General features: G+C 41.7%; 1 protein-coding gene across 1 annotated transcript in view; it reads left to right on the top strand.

Annotated features, from left to right (window-relative positions):
- The window catches only part of gsg1l (gsg1-like), a 54,142-nt gene that overhangs the window by 7,485 nt on the left and 23,572 nt on the right, over nucleotides 1-23,085 (top strand). Inside the window, exon 2 of the mRNA XM_007260751.4 lies at nucleotides 15,378-15,425. Coding sequence (XP_007260813.1) covers nucleotides 15,378-15,425 — 48 coding nt within the window. The remainder of the gene's footprint in view (nucleotides 1-15,377; nucleotides 15,426-23,085) is intronic.

Genomic DNA, 23,085 nt, shown 5'->3' with positions numbered 1-23,085 from the left:
ACGGCCAATTACCATACCCACTCATTATGGCTTCCCCTATCACTAGTGATGCCCCAAAACACCAGGAGGGTGAAGACTAAAACATGCCTCCTCTGATACATGTGAAGCCAGCCACTGCTTCTTTTTGAGCTGCTGCTGATGCAGCATTGCCGAGCAGCATCACAGCACACTCAGAGGAAAGCGCAGCGACTCGGTTCTGATACATCAGCTCACAGACGCCCTGTGCTACAGACATCACCCTAGGAGTGATGTGGGGAGAGAGAGAGCGCCATCTACCCACCTGGAGGAAGCAGGGCCAATTTTGCTCCCTCTGAGCGCCAACAGCTTGATAGTGCCAGGGCTTTAGACCGCTAGACCACTCAGCGCCCAAGAACACTATTATTTAACAGCTGTTTTTAACTTTCCTGGCATTAATTTCGCTATGTATTATGAGAAGACCTTTAACCACAACTAATTTCTTTCAGTACTCATCTTGTGCAGATCCTGCTACGTTTGAATTGAGAAACTAGATTAGCAGTTTTGATTTGTTCTCTGCAAGACCACTGCCTCCAAACTAATGGACTGGCACGCAGTATTGCTTAGCAGTTTCTACGAAATCACTGGTGCTCATTACTGAGACAGCCACCCTCTGCTAAGCCTCAGACAGCAGATTAAATACTTCGTGACCCGATCAAAGGCCAGGAATCTTTATTAATTCCTCTGGGTGTGAGGGACCGCAGGCTGCAAATTGCATTAGGGGGTTTGGAGCTTTTCATTACGTAATAATTTAATGTGCCCATGGCTCTGTTGCATGGGTTGGTTGGAATGTTTTTGACGCAGCGCTGATAACATGTGCTAGTGACTTGCAAAAGTTTGCGCAGATCATGAATATTTAAGATGAGGTAGAGGATTAACTGATCTCTATAACAGGCACAAAGTTAAAGCTGATAAAATTATTATTTTCAGCTTGACAGTTTATGGTTTATTTAGGGATTCACTGATTTCTTTCTATTTAGTAATTTCATATTCTTATTCCTTAAACTCAGTCCCTGCAATCTACAGCCATGGGCTCCTCTAAGCAGTGGTCACGCTTCTGGCTTCTCTTTCTGTTTTTGCATAATCCTCCATGAAACTACATTTCCCACAATCCTCTTGCCTGTGATGTCACAGTCAAACCATTAACTTCAACTATCCTGAACTGTTTCCTGAACCTGAACCCATTCCTCCTTACTGATTCCTCCGTGCTGATTGCATTGACTGTTTTAGTGTTAGTTAGTTCAGTTTCAAGCTAACTTTGCAAAGTATTGCCAACTATTTCCCGAAGCATACTAAGCATTCTATTGTGTTCATGTATCTTTTGTATTATCTCTGATTTTTTTTCTTGTTTTCTCTTATTTTGATTTCTCCTTTCTCCTTCTCACCTGCTTGTGCCCCCTACTGTTTTTGGTTTTATTTTTTATTTTTATTTGTGAGTGTCTGATTTGTTGCTTAAACATTACAACCAAGAAAACGTTTTAAAATAACTGCTTGTATGAGTTCTAAAAAGGAAGATTAAAACTTCTTCTGACTTCAAAAGATCTGACTTTGGAGGGGACAAATTTGATCTTCATGGAAGAATCATCAAAAAAGAACATTTCCATCATCTTCATCACAAAATATTGATTCAACCATTTTCAGAGGATAGACTTTCAGTAACATTTAGCATCTTAGCATCTAGGACTAGAGTTTTTTTTATATATTTAAAAAAATATATCATCTTTTACTTTATGGAAATCGGGTCATCTTTCACTCATTAATCCTGGTACACACTGTAAACAGACTGGAGCACATCTCACACGTATTATCCAGTCTCCACTAATACACACATAATTGCTAAGCCCACATTACAGGAGTTTAAAAATAATTACACATTAATTACGATATGACTTGATCGTACATTATATCAACACATCCACATTTTTTTTTGCTAACCGTGATATTGCCCATTATGTTTTTCTTAGCGAGGAGGACCGATTAATTATACAGTTATTAGTTAATTAGCCAGTGATTTTGTGTTTTAATTAGTATTAACTTCATTCTGTGTTGCTGAGGGTGACAGTGTGTTGGCCTGATGTTACAGTGTATATACACTAGTGCATCTCAAATATATATATATATATATATATCTTTGAAAAGTTAGTGAGTATTTCTTTAATTGTTGATGATTATGGCTTACAACCAATGAAAACCCAAAAATCAGTTTATAAGACCAATTGGTACTTTTGGCAGTGTGGGCAGTGTTCCAAGTCCTGCTGGAAAATGAAATCCGCATCTCCATAAAAGTTGTCAGTAGCAGAGGGAAGAAGCATGAAGTGCTGTAAGATTTTCCGGGAAAACAAAACTGCACTGACTTTAGACTTGATAATAAAACACAGTGGATCAACACCAGCAGATGACAGACATGTCTCTCCAAACCATCACTGATCATCAGTAAAGTTTACATTTCATTTCTAAATCAAGGGAGCAGAGTCTGGAGGAAGAGTGGAGAGACACACAGTCCAAACTGCTCGGGGTCTAGTGTGAAGTTTCCACCAATCAGTGATGGTTTGGAGAGACATGTCTGTCATCTGCCGGTGTTGATCCACTGTGTTTTATTATCAAGTCTAAAGTCAGTGCAGTTTTGTTTTCCCACAAAATCTTACAGCACTTCATGGATTTCATTTTCCAGCAGGAATTGGCACACTGCCCACACTGCCAAAAGTACCATTTGGTTTTGTTTGAAGAGCAAAGTCTGGGATCAAAATCCAGGCTTGTAACAAAAAATGTGAACAGGGGAACAGAGTTGATTTTTTTTTTTTTCGTATTATTGCTGTTAAAAAAACAGACACCTGGGCATCTGTGCTTTCATCCTTCTCATGAAACGCTGAAGGTCATTGTGCTCTCTGATTCGCTGCTGGCGAGCCCTCACTCGCTCATCACTGGGAAGTGCACTTGAAATCATGCTGGCCAGCTCTTGCTTTGAGCTGAAAAGCTGTATTGTTTGCTGTTCATTTAGAAAGCCCTTCAGGAAAAAATGGCACCCTGTATTTCATTTGTCTTGAGAGTTATGCACTTAGAGTGTTCCACAGACATGCAGGATTGACCTGCTTTGTGTTTGACTGCATTTATTAGACTTAGAGAACCTCACTGTTTCTCTGGGGAGCTTAGTTGGTACATTGCTGGCTTATAAAGCTGAAAATGGACTAGCCCCTCCCTGCCTGATATTAAAAGGGGGATATTTTTTTTTAAGTGGACATGCACAAGACTTAAACTGTGTGTCCAAATGTTTGTGGACATCCCTTCTAATAAATGCATTTAGTTACTTTATGTTGCACTCAATGCTGACAGAGATGTGCAAATGCACACAAACAGCTTGTCTAGTCCTTGGAAAGAAAGACTGCAAATATGTATAATAATAGAACTCTTTGTTACAGATTAATACAAACCTACTTCCAGCTTTTCTTTGGAAATACTTTATACTTTTAGGGCCATATCGTACACACTGCGCAATGTGCTTCACAATGCTCACTGCTATCTTACACCCCGTCAACGGGCTATTTTCATGCCATGCACTTGTGTCGTTAAAATAGAGTTTTTAAAATAGAGTTCAGTTTATTAACGCTGATGGGCGTGGTGGTCTGGAAGTGAGGTGTGTTAAGGTCAATTTCTGGCGTGTTTCTATCTTGGTGGCGGGAAACACAGGTGCGCTACTGACTGTTTAAAACCCTGACAACAGTCAACACTCGTATCTGGATCACCAAGCAAAAAAAACAACAAAAAAAAACCCACCTCGCCCACCTCGCCTTCAGCAATCAACTATAAAGTAAAATATACTTAAAAATGTGCACAGTAAGTAAAAATTATTATTAGTTATATTTTTTCTGACACTTATAAGGATTTATATTTATGTTTAGTACACGGAGTTAGTAATTGTAGACATAATTATTTAACCAAATTATTAAGAGAATTAGAATAGATCGCTAAAATAGGGCCAATAGAGAGTAGTTGAGGTGTTGAAGATGTTGTGGGGTGGTGCTCACTGCTCTCAACAACCTAATTTTACTTATTTTGTTGTTTTTTTGCTGATTACAGTCAAATATTCACAGCAATGTTGTGAGGATTCTAGTAGGAAGACAGTTACTCCAACAAAAACAGTATCAACTCTTTTAATACCGTTATTTTTGAAGAGACAATTAATGAGCAGGGGTTTCTGATGCTTTTGTACATATATTTTAAAAGCCATTGTATTGTAAAATGTATTTTTATATAAAGTATATGCTTTGAAAACTAACCTCACAGTGTGGAGGCTGTACTTTAACCTTGCTATCTCTCACTGTGAGCTGTCTACTCTGCTTCTAAATGCTGCTATAATTACAGAGCCTTAAATAATAATAGAGGTGAATTTTTGTTTGTTACTTGTTACAAATTTATTAAGTGGTACAGAAGCACAAATCATGGTGAATCTTGGGAAATATTTCCATGTTATTGTTTGCATATCCCCTCATTAACCTGCTTAAGAACCTTCATTTTGTTTCTTTGAGCCATTCAGAGGTTACTGGGGTCCTGTTTTGTAGTGGCATCATTTTGCCAAATTCATTTAAACTATCTGATATGTACTTGAAGAAGAATTGAGAAAACAGTCACAGTCACTACAGCTACTTCTATGCTGCTTTTTACATTGTGGAGCTTCTAAAAAAGTAGACAAAAGTATTGGTTCTAAAAAAAGGGAAGTCCCCCAGTGCTGTTACACTACCACCACCATGTTTGACTGTGATTTACCTATTTTAAAATGCTGTGTCAGTCAGTTTAAGCCAGTTGTATTTTAGACACCTCTAATTGCTGCCACACCTATGAAAAGGATTACATTATATTTCAGGACATTGCTGTCAGAATTTGATTGGATTTAGTCATGAGAACAGGCCGATTAATTCGTTCTAGATCATAGATCCTGTTAGATTCATCTGATGGTGCTCCATCACTCCAGAGGATGCTTTCTCCTATTACTTTTTCACTTTATCCTTTTCGAATCTGATGTCACTGCCTTTAAAAGTGGCACAATATGAAAGGTTTAAAATGATTAAAGGTTTAGCATAATTTATTGTCATTAGTTTGATATTTTACTATATTCAACTTTTTTCTTGAAGGTCTCTCATTAAAAATTGAATCCAGGGTTCTCTGCTTCAGTAAAGGTTGCACTGAATTAAAAAATGATACGTACCAAATGGTGGTACGTATCTAAAATGGTGTGATTAGAGACTACGGCAGAGCTATATCAGAAATCACCAAGGCTTATCATTAATAGCTCCTTATGGCTTTTAATTAACAGCTTGATTGGAGTGAAATAGCACACTGGCGAGATCTCATTAGTATGTAGAACTCCTGCAGTTGCAGGTTTGTGTTTTTCTTGGTGTCGAGTGAACGGCCTTTATTCAGATTTCCACACAGTGTGCTTTGGATGGATCTCTTATCTGGCTGGCAGGAGGATGAAGCTCACCTTGGGGAGCTTATCTTAGTGACAGAAGAATTCATGGAGGTCGTAAAGATGAGTGTAATTCCCAGCGCATCAAAGCGCCCCTCTTGTCGGCTGGTGAGGCGACGAAATGTTCATTAAATTCAGAGTACCCATGTTATAATCTGTCTAAATGTCCTTTTAATTTGGTAATCATAGCCGCCACCTGGATAACGGCCCTTCGCTTTTTGTCTCCACTTTATTTTTCGGCTGGAAATCTCACAGCAAGACGCGCCTCTCTACCTAAACGTTCAGTCATACCTGAAGAATGGCCTTCGCTTCACGCTGTGTTGACGGTTTGCCAAGGCTTAAGTGTCCTTCCAAAAAAGTGACATGTAAAACTAAAGTCATTTTTCAGGGTTTCATGTCTTTGAAAGCCCATAGGGTTTTAAAAAGCTTGGCTCAGAAAAGTACAGGCAGCCTTCTTGAGCCATGCAAATTTGTAATGATGAGCCAGCTGTGTTTACAGAGTCAATTCAGTTCCAGTAAATTCTGTAAAATCTGTTCTCCATGCCTTAGAAGTCCAGAGCTTTCATTGCAATTTGGATTCACATTGAAATTACATGACATAGTACTTGTATATGTGCAGTTACGTAATTTACATGTGGTGTTGGCAAGGATTTCGCGACTTTCAGCTTGTAGGGGTGGCGAAAGCCATGTTTTTGCACCAACCCTCCCCAACATCAAGCTAAAGCTATATACTGTATACATATAGGGACTGGACAATTTTATATATTTTACATATAGGGACCTGTCATTTTAGTGTGGGAGGTTTCATGGCTAAATTGGAGCAGCCTGGTGGCCAATCTTCATTAATTGCACATTATTGCACCAGTAAGAGCAGTAAGAGTGTGAAGGTTCAATTAGCAGGGTAAGAGCACAGTATTGCTCAAAATATTGCAATGCACACAACATTATGAGTGACATACCAGAGTTCAAAAGAGGACAAATTGTTGGTGCACGTCTTGCTGCCGCATCTGTGACCAAGACAGACAGCAAGTCTTTGTGATGCATCAAGAGCCACGGTATCCAGGGTAATGTCAGCATACCACCAAGAAGAAAGACCAACCACATCCAACAGGATTAACTGTGGACGCTGTAAGAGGAAGCTGTCTGAAAGGGATGTTCGGGTGCTAACCCGGATTGTATCCAAAAAAACATAAAACCACTGCTGAACAAATCACGCAGAATTCAATGTGCACCTCAACTCTGCTGTTTCCACCAGAACTGTCCATCACCACAATAAATTATTGTGAAGAATCATCTAAAACCAGGTGTTTCAATTCCATTGTCCAACCCCTCTATCTTGAACAAAAAGTTACAGCTGAAGCTGGAACATAATATTAATAAATGATTAAAAATGTAGACTGATAAGGGCATTATTTACTAAGCTACTCTTACGGAAATGGGGTTGGGATAACCCAACATACCAGACATCTCTCAATGTAGTTTTATTTAAAGTTCTTACTGTTGGTATGGGGTTGAGTGTTGCCCACCTTGAGGTGTTACACGTAACAACAATTGATCTTGATCTTGGCTCTGACACTGCTGGCTCAAAACATGGATCTGTGGGTCGTCTCCTCCAAGATAAAAATAGGAGTCATTCCATGACGGTTTGGCACAGCACCATTGCAGTCCTCGGCGACGCTGACAACGTATTTGTCATGGTAGGGGTGTGGGAGGAGCCAAGTGCGGAGATATAACGAAAAGGGTTTTACTATAATTATGTGTGCATCAAAGAAAAAGGGGAAAATAAACAAGAGAATGCCCTTTCGGCGCAACAAAGCTAACTAAATAATGCCTCTGTTTGAAATAAAATAAAGACAGAAATAGAAACAGAAATTCAAGAAAATTAAATTATTTTCTTTTCTCCTCAGCCTTGCAGGCTTTCCCTTATCTTTTCTTTCTTGCCTGGCAAGCTTTCTTTTATTTTCTGTTCTATTATTTTGTTTTCTTTTCTTCCTTTTCTTTTTCCCTTTTCAGCCTTGCAAGCTTTCTTTTATTTCTTTTCAGCCTTGCAGGCTTTCTTCTTTTATGTATTTATTTATTCTTTCTTTTCAGCTTTGCAAGCTTTTTTTTTTTTTTTTTTTTTTTTAGCCTCGCAGGCTTTCTTCTTTTATATATTTTTTCTTTTCAGCTTTGCAAGCTTTCTTTTCTTTTTCTTTTTTCTCAGCTTTGCAAGCTCTCTTTTATTTCTTTTCTTTTTCAACCTTGCAGGCTTTCTTTTATTTTTTTCTTTTCAGCCTTGCAGGCTTTCTTTATTTTTTTTATTTTTTTTTTTTTATTTTCAGCCTTGCAGGCTTTCTTTTATTTTTTCTTTTCAGCTTTGCTCCGTGGAGCTACCGTTTACCGGTCACAGGGCATGAAGTCTGCGACATCAGTCTGCTGGAAGCTCGCCTTTTTAAAGACGGTACCACAGCTGAGGCTGATGACGCGTGATTGGCTTCAGGTGGCCTTAATGATCCCTGTTCTAATGAACTCTCAGCCAGTTCCCTTCTTACCACCTTGGTGGGTTTATGGCGGCCTCTGGTGGCCGCTGCGGGAACTGGCTGAGCCCTAACAGGACCCCCCCCCCTTAGGGGCGGCTCCCGACGACCCTGGTTTAGGGGCACGAGACCGACGGAACTCCCGGATAAGCTCCGGGTCCAGAATGCGCCGGGCCGGAACCCAGGAGCGTTCCTCCGGGCCGTACCCCTCCCAGTCCACCAGGTACTGGGTCTTGCTCTGTACCCGGCGACTGTCCAGAATCTGCCGCACCGTGTAAGCGGGGGCTCCGTCAACAAGGCGGGGCCCAGGCTGTCGTGCGGCTAGGGAGGTCTCCCCACATAGGAAGGGCCGGAGGCGAGACACATGGAACGTGGGGTGAATCCGTAAATGGGGTGGAAGGCGTAGACGGTACGTAACTGAATTGATGCGCCTTTCCACCTTAAACGGCCCCACGAAACGAGGCGCCAGTTTCTTGGATTCTACTTTCAGTGGAAGATCCTTGGCAGACAGCCAGACGAGCTGTCCTGGCCGCAAAGTTGGCGCCACTCTCCGGTGGCGGTCCGCGATCTGTTTCCTGGTCCTGGTTGTTTTCAGTAGGACGACCCGGGCTTTCTGCCAGGACCTTCGGCATCGCCGAACAAATTGCTCAGCAGTAGGCACCCCAACCTCCCGTTCCTGTTCCGGGAACATGGGAGGAGCGAACCCAAACTGGCATTCAAATGGGGACATCCCTAAGGATGAATGCCACAAGGTGTTGTGGGCGTATTCCACCCAGGGCAGATGGTCAGCCCAGGAGGAAGGGTTATTAGATGTCAAGCACCTCAGAGTCTGGCCAAGATCCTGGTTGAGTCTCTCAACCTGACCGTTCGACTCTGGGTGGAAGCCAGAGGTCAAGCTCACAGAAGCTCCCATGAGCTGGCAGAAGGCTTTCCAATGGCGGCTAGCGAACTGGGGTCCTCTGTCTGAAACCAAATCGCTAGGCATGCCATGGATTAGGGCCACATGCTGTAACAACAGCTGAGCAGTTTCTGAGGCAGAGGGGAGTTTGGGCAGAGCCACAAACTTGCATGCCTTAGAGAACCGGTCAGCTAGGACCAGGACAACTGTGTTCCCCCGGGAAGGAGGCAGACCCGTGACAAAGTCTAGGGCGATGTGGGACCATGGACGGGCAGGAATAGGTAACGGCTGGAGAAGTCCCTGGGGCCTAGACCTGGGTGCCTTATTGCGGGCACAGGTTTCGCATGTCTGGATGAAGGCGCGCAGGTCCTTCTCCATGCTTGGCCACCAAAACCGCCGCCGAAGGAAGTCCATGGTCCTAACCACCCCAGGATGACCTGAGAATGGGGAACAGTGTCCCCAGCTCATTACTTCCTTGCGGACCGCCAATGGAACGTAGACTCTCCCTGGGGGGAGACCTTCAGGTGTTGGTTCCCGCCTTTGTGCCTCCCGGATGGTGCTCTCCAGAGTCCACTGGAGAGGTGCCACAATCCGGGAGTCTGGCAGGATGGGTGCAATCCTGGGTTCTGACTCTGGAGGGGTCCAGATGCGTGACAGTGCATCAGGCTTGGCGTTCCGGCTGCCTGGCCTATATGACAGTATAAAGTTAAAGCGGCTAAAGAATAATGTCCATCGAGCTTGTCGAGCATTTAGCCGCTTTGCCTGCTGTATATAGGCCAGGTTTTTGTGGTCTGTCCAGACCACAAAAGGGTGCGTGGCACCCTCCAGCCAGTGCCGCCATTCCTCCAGAGCCAATTTCACAGCCAAAAGTTCTTTATCCCCTACGTCATAGTTTCTCTCTGCTGGTGTTAATCGGTGAGAGTAGTATGCGCAAGGGAGGAGCTTCTTGGCTGGACCCAGACGTTGGGATAGGATTGCACCCACACCAACTTCCGATGCGTCCACCTCGACGATAAAGGGTTCCTCGGGGTCAGGGAGCTGGAGGATAGGAGGGGATGTCAGCCGCGTCTTCACCTCCTCAAATGCCTTTTGGGCTTCGGTGGTCCAGCGAAAGGGTCCTGGGGTCTTCCGGGTAAGCTCCGTGATAGGTGCAACTACAGAACTGTAGTTGCGCACGAAGCGCCGGAAGAAGTTGGCAAACCCCAAGAACCGCTGGACCAACCGGAGGGAGGTGGGACGCGGCCAGTCCCGCACGGCCTGGATCTTGGCTGGATCCATGTGCAGAGTTCCCTTGGAGACAACAAATCCGAGAAAGGATACCCTGGACACATGGAACTCTGACTTCTCCAGCTTAACGTACAGCCGGTTCTCCAACAGTAGTTGGAGAACCCGCCGCACATGCCCTACGTGTTCCCTGAGGGACCGACTGTAGATCAGTATATCGTCGAGGTAAATGTAGGCGTAGTGATCTAGGGCCTCACGCAGCACCTCGTTAATGAACCGCTGGAAGACGGCTGGGGCGTTAACAAGCCCAAAGGGCATAACTTTGTACTCATAGTGCCCACTAGGTGTGATAAATGCCGTCTTCCATTCGTCCCCCTGCCGGATGCGGATCAGGTTATAGGCACTACGCAGGTCCAACTTGGTAAATACAGTAGTAGTTGGAGAACCCGCCGCACATGCCCTACGTGTTCCCTGAGGGACCGACTGTAGATCAGTATATCGTCGAGGTAAATGTAGGCGTAGTGATCTAGGGTGGGGGGGAAGAACCTGAGCCCTCTCCTTACTGAACACCTCCTTAAGGTCCCAATATTCCTCCGGCACCCCAGTCAGATCAGGGCTATCAGAAGATGTGGGATTAGGAGGTGTTTGAGCTGGGGCCAGGTTCTCTAAACAGTGACCCCTGCATTGCGGCCCCCAGGCATACACAGACTGCGTAGCCCAATCCAAACGAGGGTTGTGTTTCTGCAACCAGGGGAACCCCAAAACTACTTGTAAATGTGGAACCCTGGTTACATAAAACATGAGCTCCTCTTGATGGGAGCCTACACGCATTTGGAGTGGGGCAGTCTGGTGGGTGATGGGTCCAGAGCCTAGGGGTCGTCCGTCGATGGCAGTGACGGGCAGGGGTCTATCTAACTCCTCCACTGGGATTCCTAGCTCATTGATTAGGCCTTGGTCTATAAAGCACCCAGCAGCCCCAGAATCCACAAAGGCCAACAAGGTTGCCTTCAAATTGAAGCCCCAAGACAACCGAGCCTTAAGCTGGAGTCCTGAGACCACTGGGGGCTTATGTGGGTCCCTACATGCCACCCCTGAGCATGCGGGACCTAGTCTTTTCCCTGATATTGCTGCTTGGGAGCCCAGGTCTTGCTTACTGGGGCATTAGTACCCCCCAGTTGCATCGGCTCCTCTTTAGGATGGTTTGACCCTGCGCCGGGGTTAGGACTAGGGCGGAGATGCCAAGATGGCCGTGGGGCATTATTGCGGCTTTCTCCCTGACGCTCTCGGTCTCGTTGGCGCATACGGTTGTCTAACCGTATGCAGGTGTCATAGAGATCTTCCAGCTTCAGGGGGAGCTCTCTAGTGGCCAATTCATCTTTGATCCGCCCATTAAGTCCTTGTAGGAAGAGGGCATGTAATGCTACCTCATTCCAACCGCTCTCGGCAGCCAATGTACGGAATTCGATGGCGTAATCGGCTACCGAGTGCGACCCCTGCTTAAGAGCCATCAATCGTGAGGAGGATTCCCCTCCTCCAGGGGGCTGATGGAATGTACGGCGCAAGGCCGCCGAAAATTCCCCACTGGAGGCACACTCAGGGGAGCCCTGCTCCCAAAGAGCCGTGGCCCAGGCTAGGGCCTTCCCAGACAGCAGGGAAACCATGTAGGCAACCCTAGAGCGCTCTGTAGGAAAGCGAGAAGGCTGCTGCTCGAATACTAATGAGCATTGGAGGAGAAATCCTCTGCAGCCCTCTGCACTACCATTATAGCGCTCTGGGGTAGCCACATGAGCATCCCCATGGCCTACCATGAGGCTGGGGTTATTTATCTGCTTGGGGGGAGCGGGTGGGTTGACTCTCCCCAGGTCACCTTGGTCGGACCGTATGGCTAATACCAGCTGAGAAACCTGCTCCGTTAAGTGTCGGAGCAGGTCTTCATGGCGACCCAGGGAGGCCCCCTGATGCTGCACAGCTGCTCTAAGGTGTTCTATCTCTGCTGGCTCCATGTTTTGGTCGCAGACTTCTGTCATGGTAGGGGTGTGGGAGGAGCCAAGTGCGGAGATATAACGAAAAGGGTTTTACTATAATTATGTGTGCATCAAAGAAAAAGGGGAAAATAAACAAGAGAATGCCCTTTCGGCGCAACAAAGCTAACTAAATAATGCCTCTGTTTGAAATAAAATAAAGACAGAAATAGAAACAGAAATTCAAGAAAATTAAATTATTTTCTTTTCTCCTCAGCCTTGCAGGCTTTCCCTTATCTTTTCTTTCTTGCCTGGCAAGCTTTCTTTTATTTTCTGTTCTATTATTTTGTTTTCTTTTCTTCCTTTTCTTTTTCCCTTTTCAGCCTTGCAAGCTTTCTTTTATTTCTTTTCAGCCTTGCAGGCTTTCTTCTTTTATGTATTTATTTATTCTTTCTTTTCAGCTTTGCAAGCTTTTTTTTTTTTTTTTTTTTTTTAGCCTCGCAGGCTTTCTTCTTTTATATATTTTTTCTTTTCAGCTTTGCAAGCTTTCTTTTCTTTTTCTTTTTTCTCAGCTTTGCAAGCTCTCTTTTATTTCTTTTCTTTTTCAACCTTGCAGGCTTTCTTTTATTTTTTTCTTTTCAGCCTTGCAGGCTTTCTTTATTTTTTATTTTTTATTTTTTTCTTTTCAGCCTTGCAGGCTTTCTTTTATTTTTTCTTTTCAGCTTTGCTCCGTGGAGCTACCGTTTACCGGTCACAGGGCATGAAGTCTGCGACATCAGTCTGCTGGAAGCTCGCCTTTTTAAAGACGGTACCACAGCTGAGGCTGATGACGCGTGATTGGCTTCAGGTGGCCTTAATGATCCCTGTTCTAATGAACTCTCAGCCAGTTCCCTTCTTACCACCTTGGTGGGTTTATGGCGGCCTCTGGTGGCCACTGCGGGAACTGGCTGAGCCCTAACAGTATTAAGTGCATTCTTCATAATGGTGCTGGCACTAACAGGATTAATCATAAAAAGCATCACTCCTCACTGAATGTCTGCAATCGTTTATGACGGACAATCCAGTGAGATTCAGTTTCTAAGCCAATCAGAATATAGATCGCTCTGTTGTTAGGCAGACCTAGTTAAAGAGGGTGGAGTTTCAGCCAGAGCGTCAGGAGCAAAGAACTGTCTGATTCGAAAGTTCTGAAACACACGTCGGTGAACAACTGAAGAAGAACTGCGCACCAGTTCTGTTTATTGGTGAGGTACAGGGGTTGGACAGTGAAACTGAAACACCTGGTTTTAGAGCACAATCGTTTATTGTGGTGACGGACAGTTCTGGTGGAAACAGGAGAGTTGAGGTGCACATTGAATTCTGCCGTGATTTGATCAGCCGTGGTTTTATGTTTTTTGGATACAATCCGGGTTAGCACTCGAACATCCCTTTCAGACAGCTTCCTCTTACAGCGTCCACAGTTAATCCTGTTGGATGTGTTTGGTCCTTCTTGGTGGTATGCTGACATTACCCTGGATACCGTGGCTCTTGATGCATCACAAAGACTTGCTGTCTTGGTCACAGATGCTCCAGCAAGATGTGCACCAACAATGCTGGTATGTCACCCATAATGTTGTGTGCATTGCAATATTTTGAGTAAAACTGTGTATATTAGTGAGTTTGAGGTTGTTATTTTACCGGTTGTTAAGACTTAGCTCGTGGTTGTGCTGCAGTGAGTTGCAGGTGTTGATGTGTCTCTTTTGGTTGGAGGCGTCTGGGGAGCAGTGAAGCTTGTCTTGTGGGGCTTGTCTTGATTTTCACCTCCACCTGACCTCACTCCTCATCCTCAGAGAACGATCGCACACTTTCACTCAAAAAACAACCCCCCCACAGCGTCTCAGTGTTTCAATTAGAGTCTGGAGGGGGAGGCTTATGGAGTAACAGGCGAGTGCTCCTCTCTGCTCTTACTGTATAATTGGAGAACTAGCTTGAGACTCTACATTTTATTTTTCCTTTTTGTTCTCTGTCTTTTAACTCTGCCTGTTTTTGTGTTTGACTCCCTTTTCTTCTTCTCTGCCTCTAGCTTTCAGTTCTTATTATTCTGACTTCTTATTTTCGGTTTCTTTTTTTCTTTCTTTCTTTCTTTCTTTTTAGTTCTCCATGTTTCATTTTTTTCTCAATTAATTTTGTCAGAAGTCTTTCTTTCTTTCTTTCTTTCTTTCCATTCCCTGAGGTAAAAATTGTTGTAAATGTCTGCATTATACATATACTGCTATCCCATGACTTTCGGCATGTGTGTATATCTGTTAGGAAACATCACATAGCAGATGACCTGCACTTTTTTGAGTGATGAATAAATTACAGTAGATTGAAGGTCTTTTGTTCTTTCTTTTTCTTTCTTTCTTTCTTTCTTTCGGTTTCCCTCTTTTCTATATTTCTCTTTTTTTCTCATTCTCTTTGTTTTAGTTAGTTTGTTTGTTTCTTTATTTTGTTTCTTTTTATTATTATTTTTTATAGAGTGCAGTGAAGCTGCCTCATCCTTCATTAATAACATCTTTTTATTTACTCTCTTTCAATATCACACACTTTTCTCTCTATATCTCTATATATATATATATATATTTAGAGCCCATGATGCCACTCTTCAGAGGAGATTCAAATAGGAGAACAACTTGCAATTGGCCACCTTAAATACCTTTTCTCATGATTGGATACACCTGACTATGAAGTTCAAAGCTCAATGAGGTTACCAAACCAATTGTGTGCTTCAGTAAGTCAGTAAAAAGTAGTTAGGAGTATTCAAATCAATAAAATGATAAGGGTGACCATACTTTTGCACCGGTCAAATTTTGGTTTAATGCATATTGCACATTTTCTGTTAGTACAATAAACCTCATTTCAATCCTGAAATATTACTGTGTCCATCAGTTATTAGATATATCAAACTGAAATGGCTGTTGCAAACACCCAAATATTTGGAACTAAAAATGATTAAGATTAATAGGGGTGCCCAAACTTTTTCATATGACTAAATATAATTCTATTTTGCTGTTTTTCCAACTTTTTTTTCTTTGTTTTTTGACCTATTAGTTACTCCTTTAAAAGCTGTTGTTGTTTTTAGTTTCCTGCTGTTGATTGCAGGATGTAATGGACGTGACCGTGGGTGAAACGTGTATAGAAAGCTCTGAAAGTGGACGAGTGTGGTAAAGCTAAAATCAAGCGTTGTTTTTTTCTTTTTTTCAGCTCTGGTGTGATTGTTGTTCTGGGCTGCTGGAGAAGTTCAGACTCTAACACACTGTTTTCTTTCTGTGTTTTGTATTTTTCAGGTGAGAAATGCAGGAGTTTTATTGATCTGGCTCCGGCGTCGGAACGAGGTGAGTAATGGCTGTCATTAGTCGTTGGTGTTGAGGCTGGCTTGTCTGACAGCGCACACTGCAGGCCATGAGGAGCTCATCTTCTGTCTCTGCCTCTATGACAACCTCGTTTGTATCTATGGATGTTGTGAGTGTGGACAGGTGTGTGTAGTTCATTCAGGTAGCTCAGAACCTCAAGCTGGTCCTGGGTAGACAATTTATAATCATTTAAACTCTGGGCTTATTGATTAGGAGAGAGTTTACTAAAAAAAACTAGGGCTGTCAACATTTAATCATTAACACATGCGATTAATTGGAATTAGTTACGTGTTATTATTTTTATCACACCAAAAAAAGTTTGACCCCAACTTTCGCCATAATCAGCCTCGTCCCCGTCCTTCTGGTCAACCTGTCGCTCATGGACTTCTGCTGCTACTTCTCGCGCTGTGCCATGTGCAGATCACCTGATTATTTGTGAACTGTGGCGCGCAGCTGCTCACCATCGTGGGGATCAAATGTCCATCAAAATGTTGACTTTGCAAAATGAGTTCTGATTCTTATGCTTCCACGTAGGGCTGCACGATATATATCTTTTTTTTAACATCACAGGATGCGACAGGCATCACAGGCAATTAATCAAACACGTCATGTTGCAATGTTTTGATTCTTGACACAAGAAGTACAGTAGATACACAGCGCTGTCTCTGTGTCTGTGTGAGTGACAGGCTGCTGCTGCCTGAGAAGCGTGAGGGTGAGGGGGAGCACGAGCATGAGGGGGGGGGCAGGAGTAAACACGAGGGAACCGCGTGGCCTCCATCCACATGGTTGGGCATGTGTCGAAAGCTGTGCATCTCAGTCCAGCACAGTTTTGCAGCGCAGATATTTCCAGTTACAGCTGAAGTCATGCTTTTAATCCCAGAAAAAAGCTCCTATTTAGCTTTTTAAAAGCCATTTAAATGCCTGATTAAAGTGCTGATTACTGCCGACTTAGCTCTTGATCAGTCCGGATGAGAGACCGAGTGCGGGTGAGGGTGGGGCTTGTGACGTCATGGGCCCTGCATTGTTTAATATCGCAATATATATACAGGGGTTGGACAATGAAACTGAAACACCTGTCATTTTAGTGTGGGAGGTTTCATGGCTAAATTGGAGCAGCCTGGTGTTCAATCTTCATTAATTGCACATTATTGCACCAGTAAGAGCAGAGTGTGAAGGTTCAATTAGCAGGGTAAGAGCACAGTTTTACTCAAAATATTTCAATGCACACAACATTATGGGTGACATACCAGAGTTCAAAAGAGGACAAATCGTTGGTGCACGTCTTCCTGGAGCATCTGTGACCAAGACAGACAGCAAGTCTTTGTGATGCATCAAGAGACACGGTATCCAGGGTAATGTCAGCATACCACCAAGAAGGAGCAACCACATCCAACAGGATTAACTGTGGACGCTGTAAGAGGAAGCTGTCTGAAAGGGATGTTCGGGTGCTAACCTGCACTGTATACAAAAACCACGGCTGATCAAATCACGGCAGAATTCAATGTGCACCTCAACTCTCCTGTTTCCACCAGAACTGTCCGTCACCACAATAAATTATTGTGCTCTAAAACCAGGTGTTTCAGTTTCATTGTCCAACCTAAATCAGTATCTTGAAAAGTGTGAATTTCTTTTTCAAAAATCACATCTGTGAAAGGAGCTTGGAACAAACTGAAAGCCTGAGTCCTCAAGAACATCCCAGCACAAGTGAGTCATGTTATCTCCAGTGCTGTCAGTCCAGCAAGAAGGATTTCTGCTGGATCTCATAAAAGAACTTCCAGAATCGTAACAAGTGAGAGCGATTTTGTTGGATTTCATACGGATGTTGATCCTCGGATTTCGAACGGGCACTGCAGGAAAAGCTACTCTCGCTAAAGCAGCCTTTAGCCCGGGCTTGACCGCTCAGAACTTTTCATACAAGTTGATCCAGGAGGAAATTTGCAACTATGAGAGCCTGCTGAGGATTAGGGTCTGATGAGGGTCTGTGTTCAGAGGAGGGAGGATGGGGAGGATTCTATAGGCTGCTGAGAGCCTGTTCTCTTCAATGAAGATTTACTGTATCTGTATGAAAATACAGTGTCTTGCAAAAATATTCATGTATCCCTTGAACTTTTTCATATTTTGTCACTTTACAACCACAAATTTTAATGTATTTTATTGAGTTTTTAAGTGATAATTGTGAACGGAAATATTTCTATAAACACCAGTAATTATCAGACCCGCTCTACTGACTGGATCACCTGTCAGGTACTGAGAGTTTTTCTGAACTGGGAAAATCTGCTTTTAGCTACAGAACAGCACCAGCGAGCTGAAATTCATTACAGGAAACCATAAAACTAACTCTAAAGCTCGCTGGTGTTACTAAATCATTTTAAACTTTTAATTTCTGACCACCTTCAAACAGCCTGTACCTGTTTTAGTTGAGTTTTTTTTTTTACCTTGTTATTTATTTTAATTATTATTTTTTTTTATGTATCTAATTTTATGTTTTACAATTGAGCCCTTTTATTATATTTATTTTATTCATTTTATACTTTTATTTGTTTTGTTACTGCCTTTACTTTTGGCCTTTTACATTATTATTTCATTTATTTTTTATCCTTTTATTTTTAATATATATTTTTTTACTTTCAAACAGGTGCTGGCAAAAAAAACATGATCCAGACAATAAGGCATTTTTTAAAAGCTGGGACACAGTAAAGTTTTTTTTTTTTACTTACTTATTATTATTTATTTATTTATTTATTTAATTTTAGTTCCATCGTTTACATTTCTATAATTGTGGTTATTTTATTGCTCTACATTTTAGGCTGTTTGCATATCCTTTTATGTTGAATTATATATATATATATATATATATTTTTATTGAATCTTACATTGTTTGCTTGTTTTTATAATTTAAACTTAAGTTTCAATCCCTTTACCTTTACGTAAGCTCGGCTACATTAAAAAAAAATGAGGGTTACCCTCAATGTATTTACCGAGTGAAAATAAAGGTTGATTTATTGGTTAATAAAACACATAAAAAATTATATTTTGTTAATTATCATGTGATCTTTGCGGTGTTCCGACGCTTTGGGTTGAGTGTAGAGTCGACTCATTGAGTAAATCTATTCACAAATCAATGATCAATGATTCAAAACATTGTTTACCAGCCTGCGGGAGGAGGGTCACTCTGAACTACAGGAGCTCAAAAGAGAGCATAGATAGCAGTTAAAAGTTAAAAATCCTTAACTGTAAATTAATGATGAAATAAATAAATGATAAAATCGTTTTATCGGCCGGCTCATGTCCTGACCATTGATGAACTTAGCTAAAAAAGGGCAGCAAACTGTGATACAGGACTAGAAACTGTAACTGTAGAAATACAAAGTGTCCTATATGATCAGTGATGTTTAAATAATCAAGAAGTGGTTTTATTTCTGTGGCAGGTCTGTGTATACAGACTAAACAATTGGATATGAACCTAAGGCTAAAGGCTAAAGGCTAAATGTGCAATTCTTCTGTAGAGAAACATTCCAAAGACCACAATCTAGTTCCTGTTTTTTTTTCAGGATTATAATGCTCAGTGCACTTGAAGAAATACCATATTTGAGATATTGATTTTTTTTTTTGTTACATTTTATTTTCTCCCATTGAGCCATCTGTGCGTAATGAATCTGCCCTGAACAACCTACAGTTGAATCTGTAATTAATTTTTAATAACGAGCGAGGAAAATGAGATCGGCTCGCAAATTAGGTCTTTTCACAGCTGCTCTGAAATATATTTGGAGAGGAAACGACAGGATTTCCAGCCTCCTCCATACACAGCCTCTTTATGTTCAGAGGAAGGGTTCAGACTCAAGGCCCTCAATTATAATCCCATTTGCTGACCGACGAAACCATGACGTGAGTGCGTTCTGATTTGTGTCTGCTTAGAGTCGCTTCTCAGCCAATCTGCAGCTGTTATTCACCCAATGACAAAGAAAGAACATGTCAAGGAATGATGGAAAAACTCTGTATGCAGTTACACTACGAGTCAAAAATTAACATATGCCTTTTCATTTAATGTTTTCATTTATTTATTATTTTTTTCTACAGTGTAAATGGATACTGAAGTCATCCAGACTATGAAGAAACACATAAAGAAATCATGTAGTAACTTGTTAAATTGTTAAACAAACCAAAAAAATACTCTGTGTGAAGCATTTAGGTGCTCTTATCTGGGGTTAAGTTGTTAACTTGGGGTTTCTGAGGCTGGTAACTCTGATGAATTTATCCTGTACAACAGAGGAAACTCTTGCTCTTCCTTTCCTGGCGCAATCCTGATGAGTGCCAGTTTCATCATAACATTTCTGATGGTCTTTTCAACTGCAATTGAGGATACTACTTTTCACATGGACAGACCTTCGTTTATTTTTCTTCAAGTATTTTTACTTGCTTCCCATAATCTGGATTAGAACATTACTTAAATAGAGCTATTCACTGTATACCTGTAACTCTACCTCTTCACTACTTTACAACTGATGCTCTCAAACACATTATTAAGAGGCAAAAAATTCAAGAAGTTAATTATTGATGAGTTCAGGACAGCTGTTAAAACACCTATAATTTTAGTGTGGGGTTTATGGCTAAATTGGAGCAGCCTGGTGTCCAATCTTCATTAATTGCACATTATTGCACCAGTAAGAGCAGAGTGTGAAGGTTCAATTAGCAGGGTAAGAGCACAGTTCTGCTCTAAATATTGCAATGCACACAACATTATGGGTAACATACCAGAGTTCAAAAGAGGACAAATTGTTGGTGCACGTCTTGCTGGAGCGTCTGTGACCAAGACAGACAGCAAGTCTTTGTGATGTAGCAAGAGCCACGGTATCCAGGGTAATGTCAGCATACCACCAAGAAGAAGGACCAACCACATCCAACAGGATTAACTGTGGACGCTGTAAGAGGAAGCTGTCTGAAAGGGATGTTTGGGTGCTAAACTGGATTGTATCCAAAAAACATAAAACCACGGCTGATTAAATCACGACAGAATTCAATGTGCACCTCAACTCTTCTGTTTCCACCAGAACTGTCTGTCACCACAACAAATTATTGTGGTCTAAAATCAGGTGTTCCATTTTTTCCTTTGTCAATGAGTGCACTGCAAACTGTCCAGAAGCCGCAATGAAAGTGTAAAGTAGAGTGTAGAAGGTAGAGCTGTTTTTCAATTGTTTCTTTCGTTCACAAAGAGCTTCTACTCTAAACCAGTTCTTCCAACTGCCAGTCAGTAGCAGCTTATTGTTTATGCAGTTTCTGAAAAATACAGTCCAGGCTCTCAGAGGATACTCCACCAAGCTCAGAGTCTAAGAGATAACTGCTGCAGGCATAAATATTGCACGTGGTTGTCACATCTCAGGTTTGATTCTTTTCATCATTTGCTGGCAAGCGAGTCCGCTGCCTTATTTGCCAAGAGCCATCAAATCCAAAATAACCATTCACAGCATTGACTGGTCGAAAAATAAATAAAAATACAAATAAAGTGATGCCTACAGCGTTCAGGTCAGGTCAGGAGGTTTTTCATTATTTGCCCACAAATGCATTCCAGGGTTGCAGAGTTGGAGAAGCATTAGAGAAATCTGGCACAAACTTTCCAAAAACTCCTATTCATTACAGCACACCGCTCTCTCCATTTCTGTCAAAATACTCCTGGATAGAGAACGCACTTTGTATTATTTATGTGTGCCGAGTGTCTTACTGTTCGGAGAAACTGGGGGTAGTTTACTTTTCTTACAAAAGAAAAAGTCTGTTGACTGTAGTCTCTTGCGCAAAAGGGTGTGGCCAATTTATAGCACATTATGTTTTAGGAATGTCTCTGCAAATAAAAAACAAACAAATAATAATATTTATTCAATTATTATGAACACGTGATTAACACATACAGTGCCAGTCAAAATTATATATTTTTTCTTTATTTAAAAATATTTGCCACTATGAATAAAATCATATGGAATTACAGAATTTAGTAAACAAAAAAAAAAGCATTAAACAAACCAGATTATGTTTGATTTTTTTTTTTTTTTTCAGTCTAGCATCTCTTGCTTAGATTAGACAGCTTTACACATCTTGGCTGGATTTTCTCAGTCAGCTAATGAGGTAGAGTCACCTGGAATTCAGGCTTTCAGTTAACAGCTGTGCTGTTTCTTCTCTCTTAATAAAGTGTTTGAGAGCATCAGTTAAAGTAAAGTAGTGAAGAGGTAGAGTTACAGGTATACAGTGAATAGTGAATATTTGAGTAATGTTCTAATCCAGATTATGAGAAGCAAGAATTACTCAACTAAAGGAAAGAAAAAATACTGAAATACTGAATAAATGAAGGTCTGTCAATGTGAAAAAGTTTCAAAGTATCAAAGAACTTTCAAAGTATCCTCAATTGCAGTTGAAAAGACTATCAGAAAATGTTGTGATGAAACTGGCTCTCATCAGGATCGCAACAGAAAAGGAAGAGCAAGAGTTTCCTCTGTTGTACAGGATAGTTCATCAGAGTTACCAGCCTCAGCAACTGCAAGTTAATAGAACCCCAAATAAGAGCACCTAAATGTTTCACAGAGAGTATTTTGGTTTGTTTTACACTTTTACTGTTACAAGTTACTACATGATTCCTTGTAACTTTGAGAAATGAAGGTCAGTCAATCCGAAAGATTTTAAAAACTTTAAAAGTATCCTCAAGTGCAGTCACAGCAAAGATTATTAAAAAAACAATGATGATGAAACTGGCTCTCATCAGGACCACCCCAGGCCACTTGCAAAAAAATCCACTAAAATGCAGATTCGGCATAGATTCAACAAAAAAAGTATAAATTCATTTTTATTTATTTATTTTTTATTTATTTATTTTTAATTTTCAGGTTAGCAATGATCTGTGCTACCCTGTTTTAGTTGGGCGAATACTTCAATTTTTTTTACACAAGGCCATGTTGAGTTGAATAGATTTTTCCCTTAACAAATTATATTATCATTTATAACCTTTTATATTGTGTAAATGCTTAATTTGTTTGTTAATCTGAAAAATTTAGGTATTATAAAAAAGGCTAATCTGTAGGTGGCCTAATACTTGCATCTATCATGAGTAAGCAAGCTTTCTCTATGTTAATAATAATACTAAAAATAATCCAACCCTCTAAAATTAGTGACAAAACAACTTGACTTTTATTGATGGTGCATGGTGGTGTAGGACAGTAGTGAGCAGCAGGTCCAAGGCAAGGCCGAAACAATCCCAGCACTCTCTGTTCACGCTTCTCCCAGGACTCTGTGAGGCAGTGAGGGACTCGGCTAATGAGGAACAGTGATAGCTATTGGGGGAACACTCCTGAGACCGTCTGTCAGATAAGAGAATTTCCCCTGATCACCCGGAGAAGAATTCAATTTCAGCAGCAGATACCAGAGCGGACTCTGCTTTTCTCCACTGCAGATGTTTCTGTCGCGGGAGCGTCTTCTTTAACTGACATTAATGAGAGCCTGGTGTCCTGGAGAGAGCGTATCTATTGTCTGTTTATCTGTTTACTCATCGTCCTCGGAGTCCAGGCTTCGCTGAGCGCGTGATGCGGAGGGGTCCGTTCAGACTCTGTCAGGAAGCGCTGATTATCCAACGACAGCCACCAGTTAATAAACAAAAGCAGTAAGA

Source organism: Astyanax mexicanus, chromosome 19 (genome assembly GCF_023375975.1).
Source record: "Astyanax mexicanus isolate ESR-SI-001 chromosome 19, AstMex3_surface, whole genome shotgun sequence".
In the NCBI taxonomy this organism is placed as follows: Eukaryota; Metazoa; Chordata; class Actinopteri; order Characiformes; family Acestrorhamphidae; genus Astyanax; species Astyanax mexicanus.
Note: the sequence above shows the minus strand (reverse complement) of the source record. Positions and strands in the feature narration are given on the sequence as shown.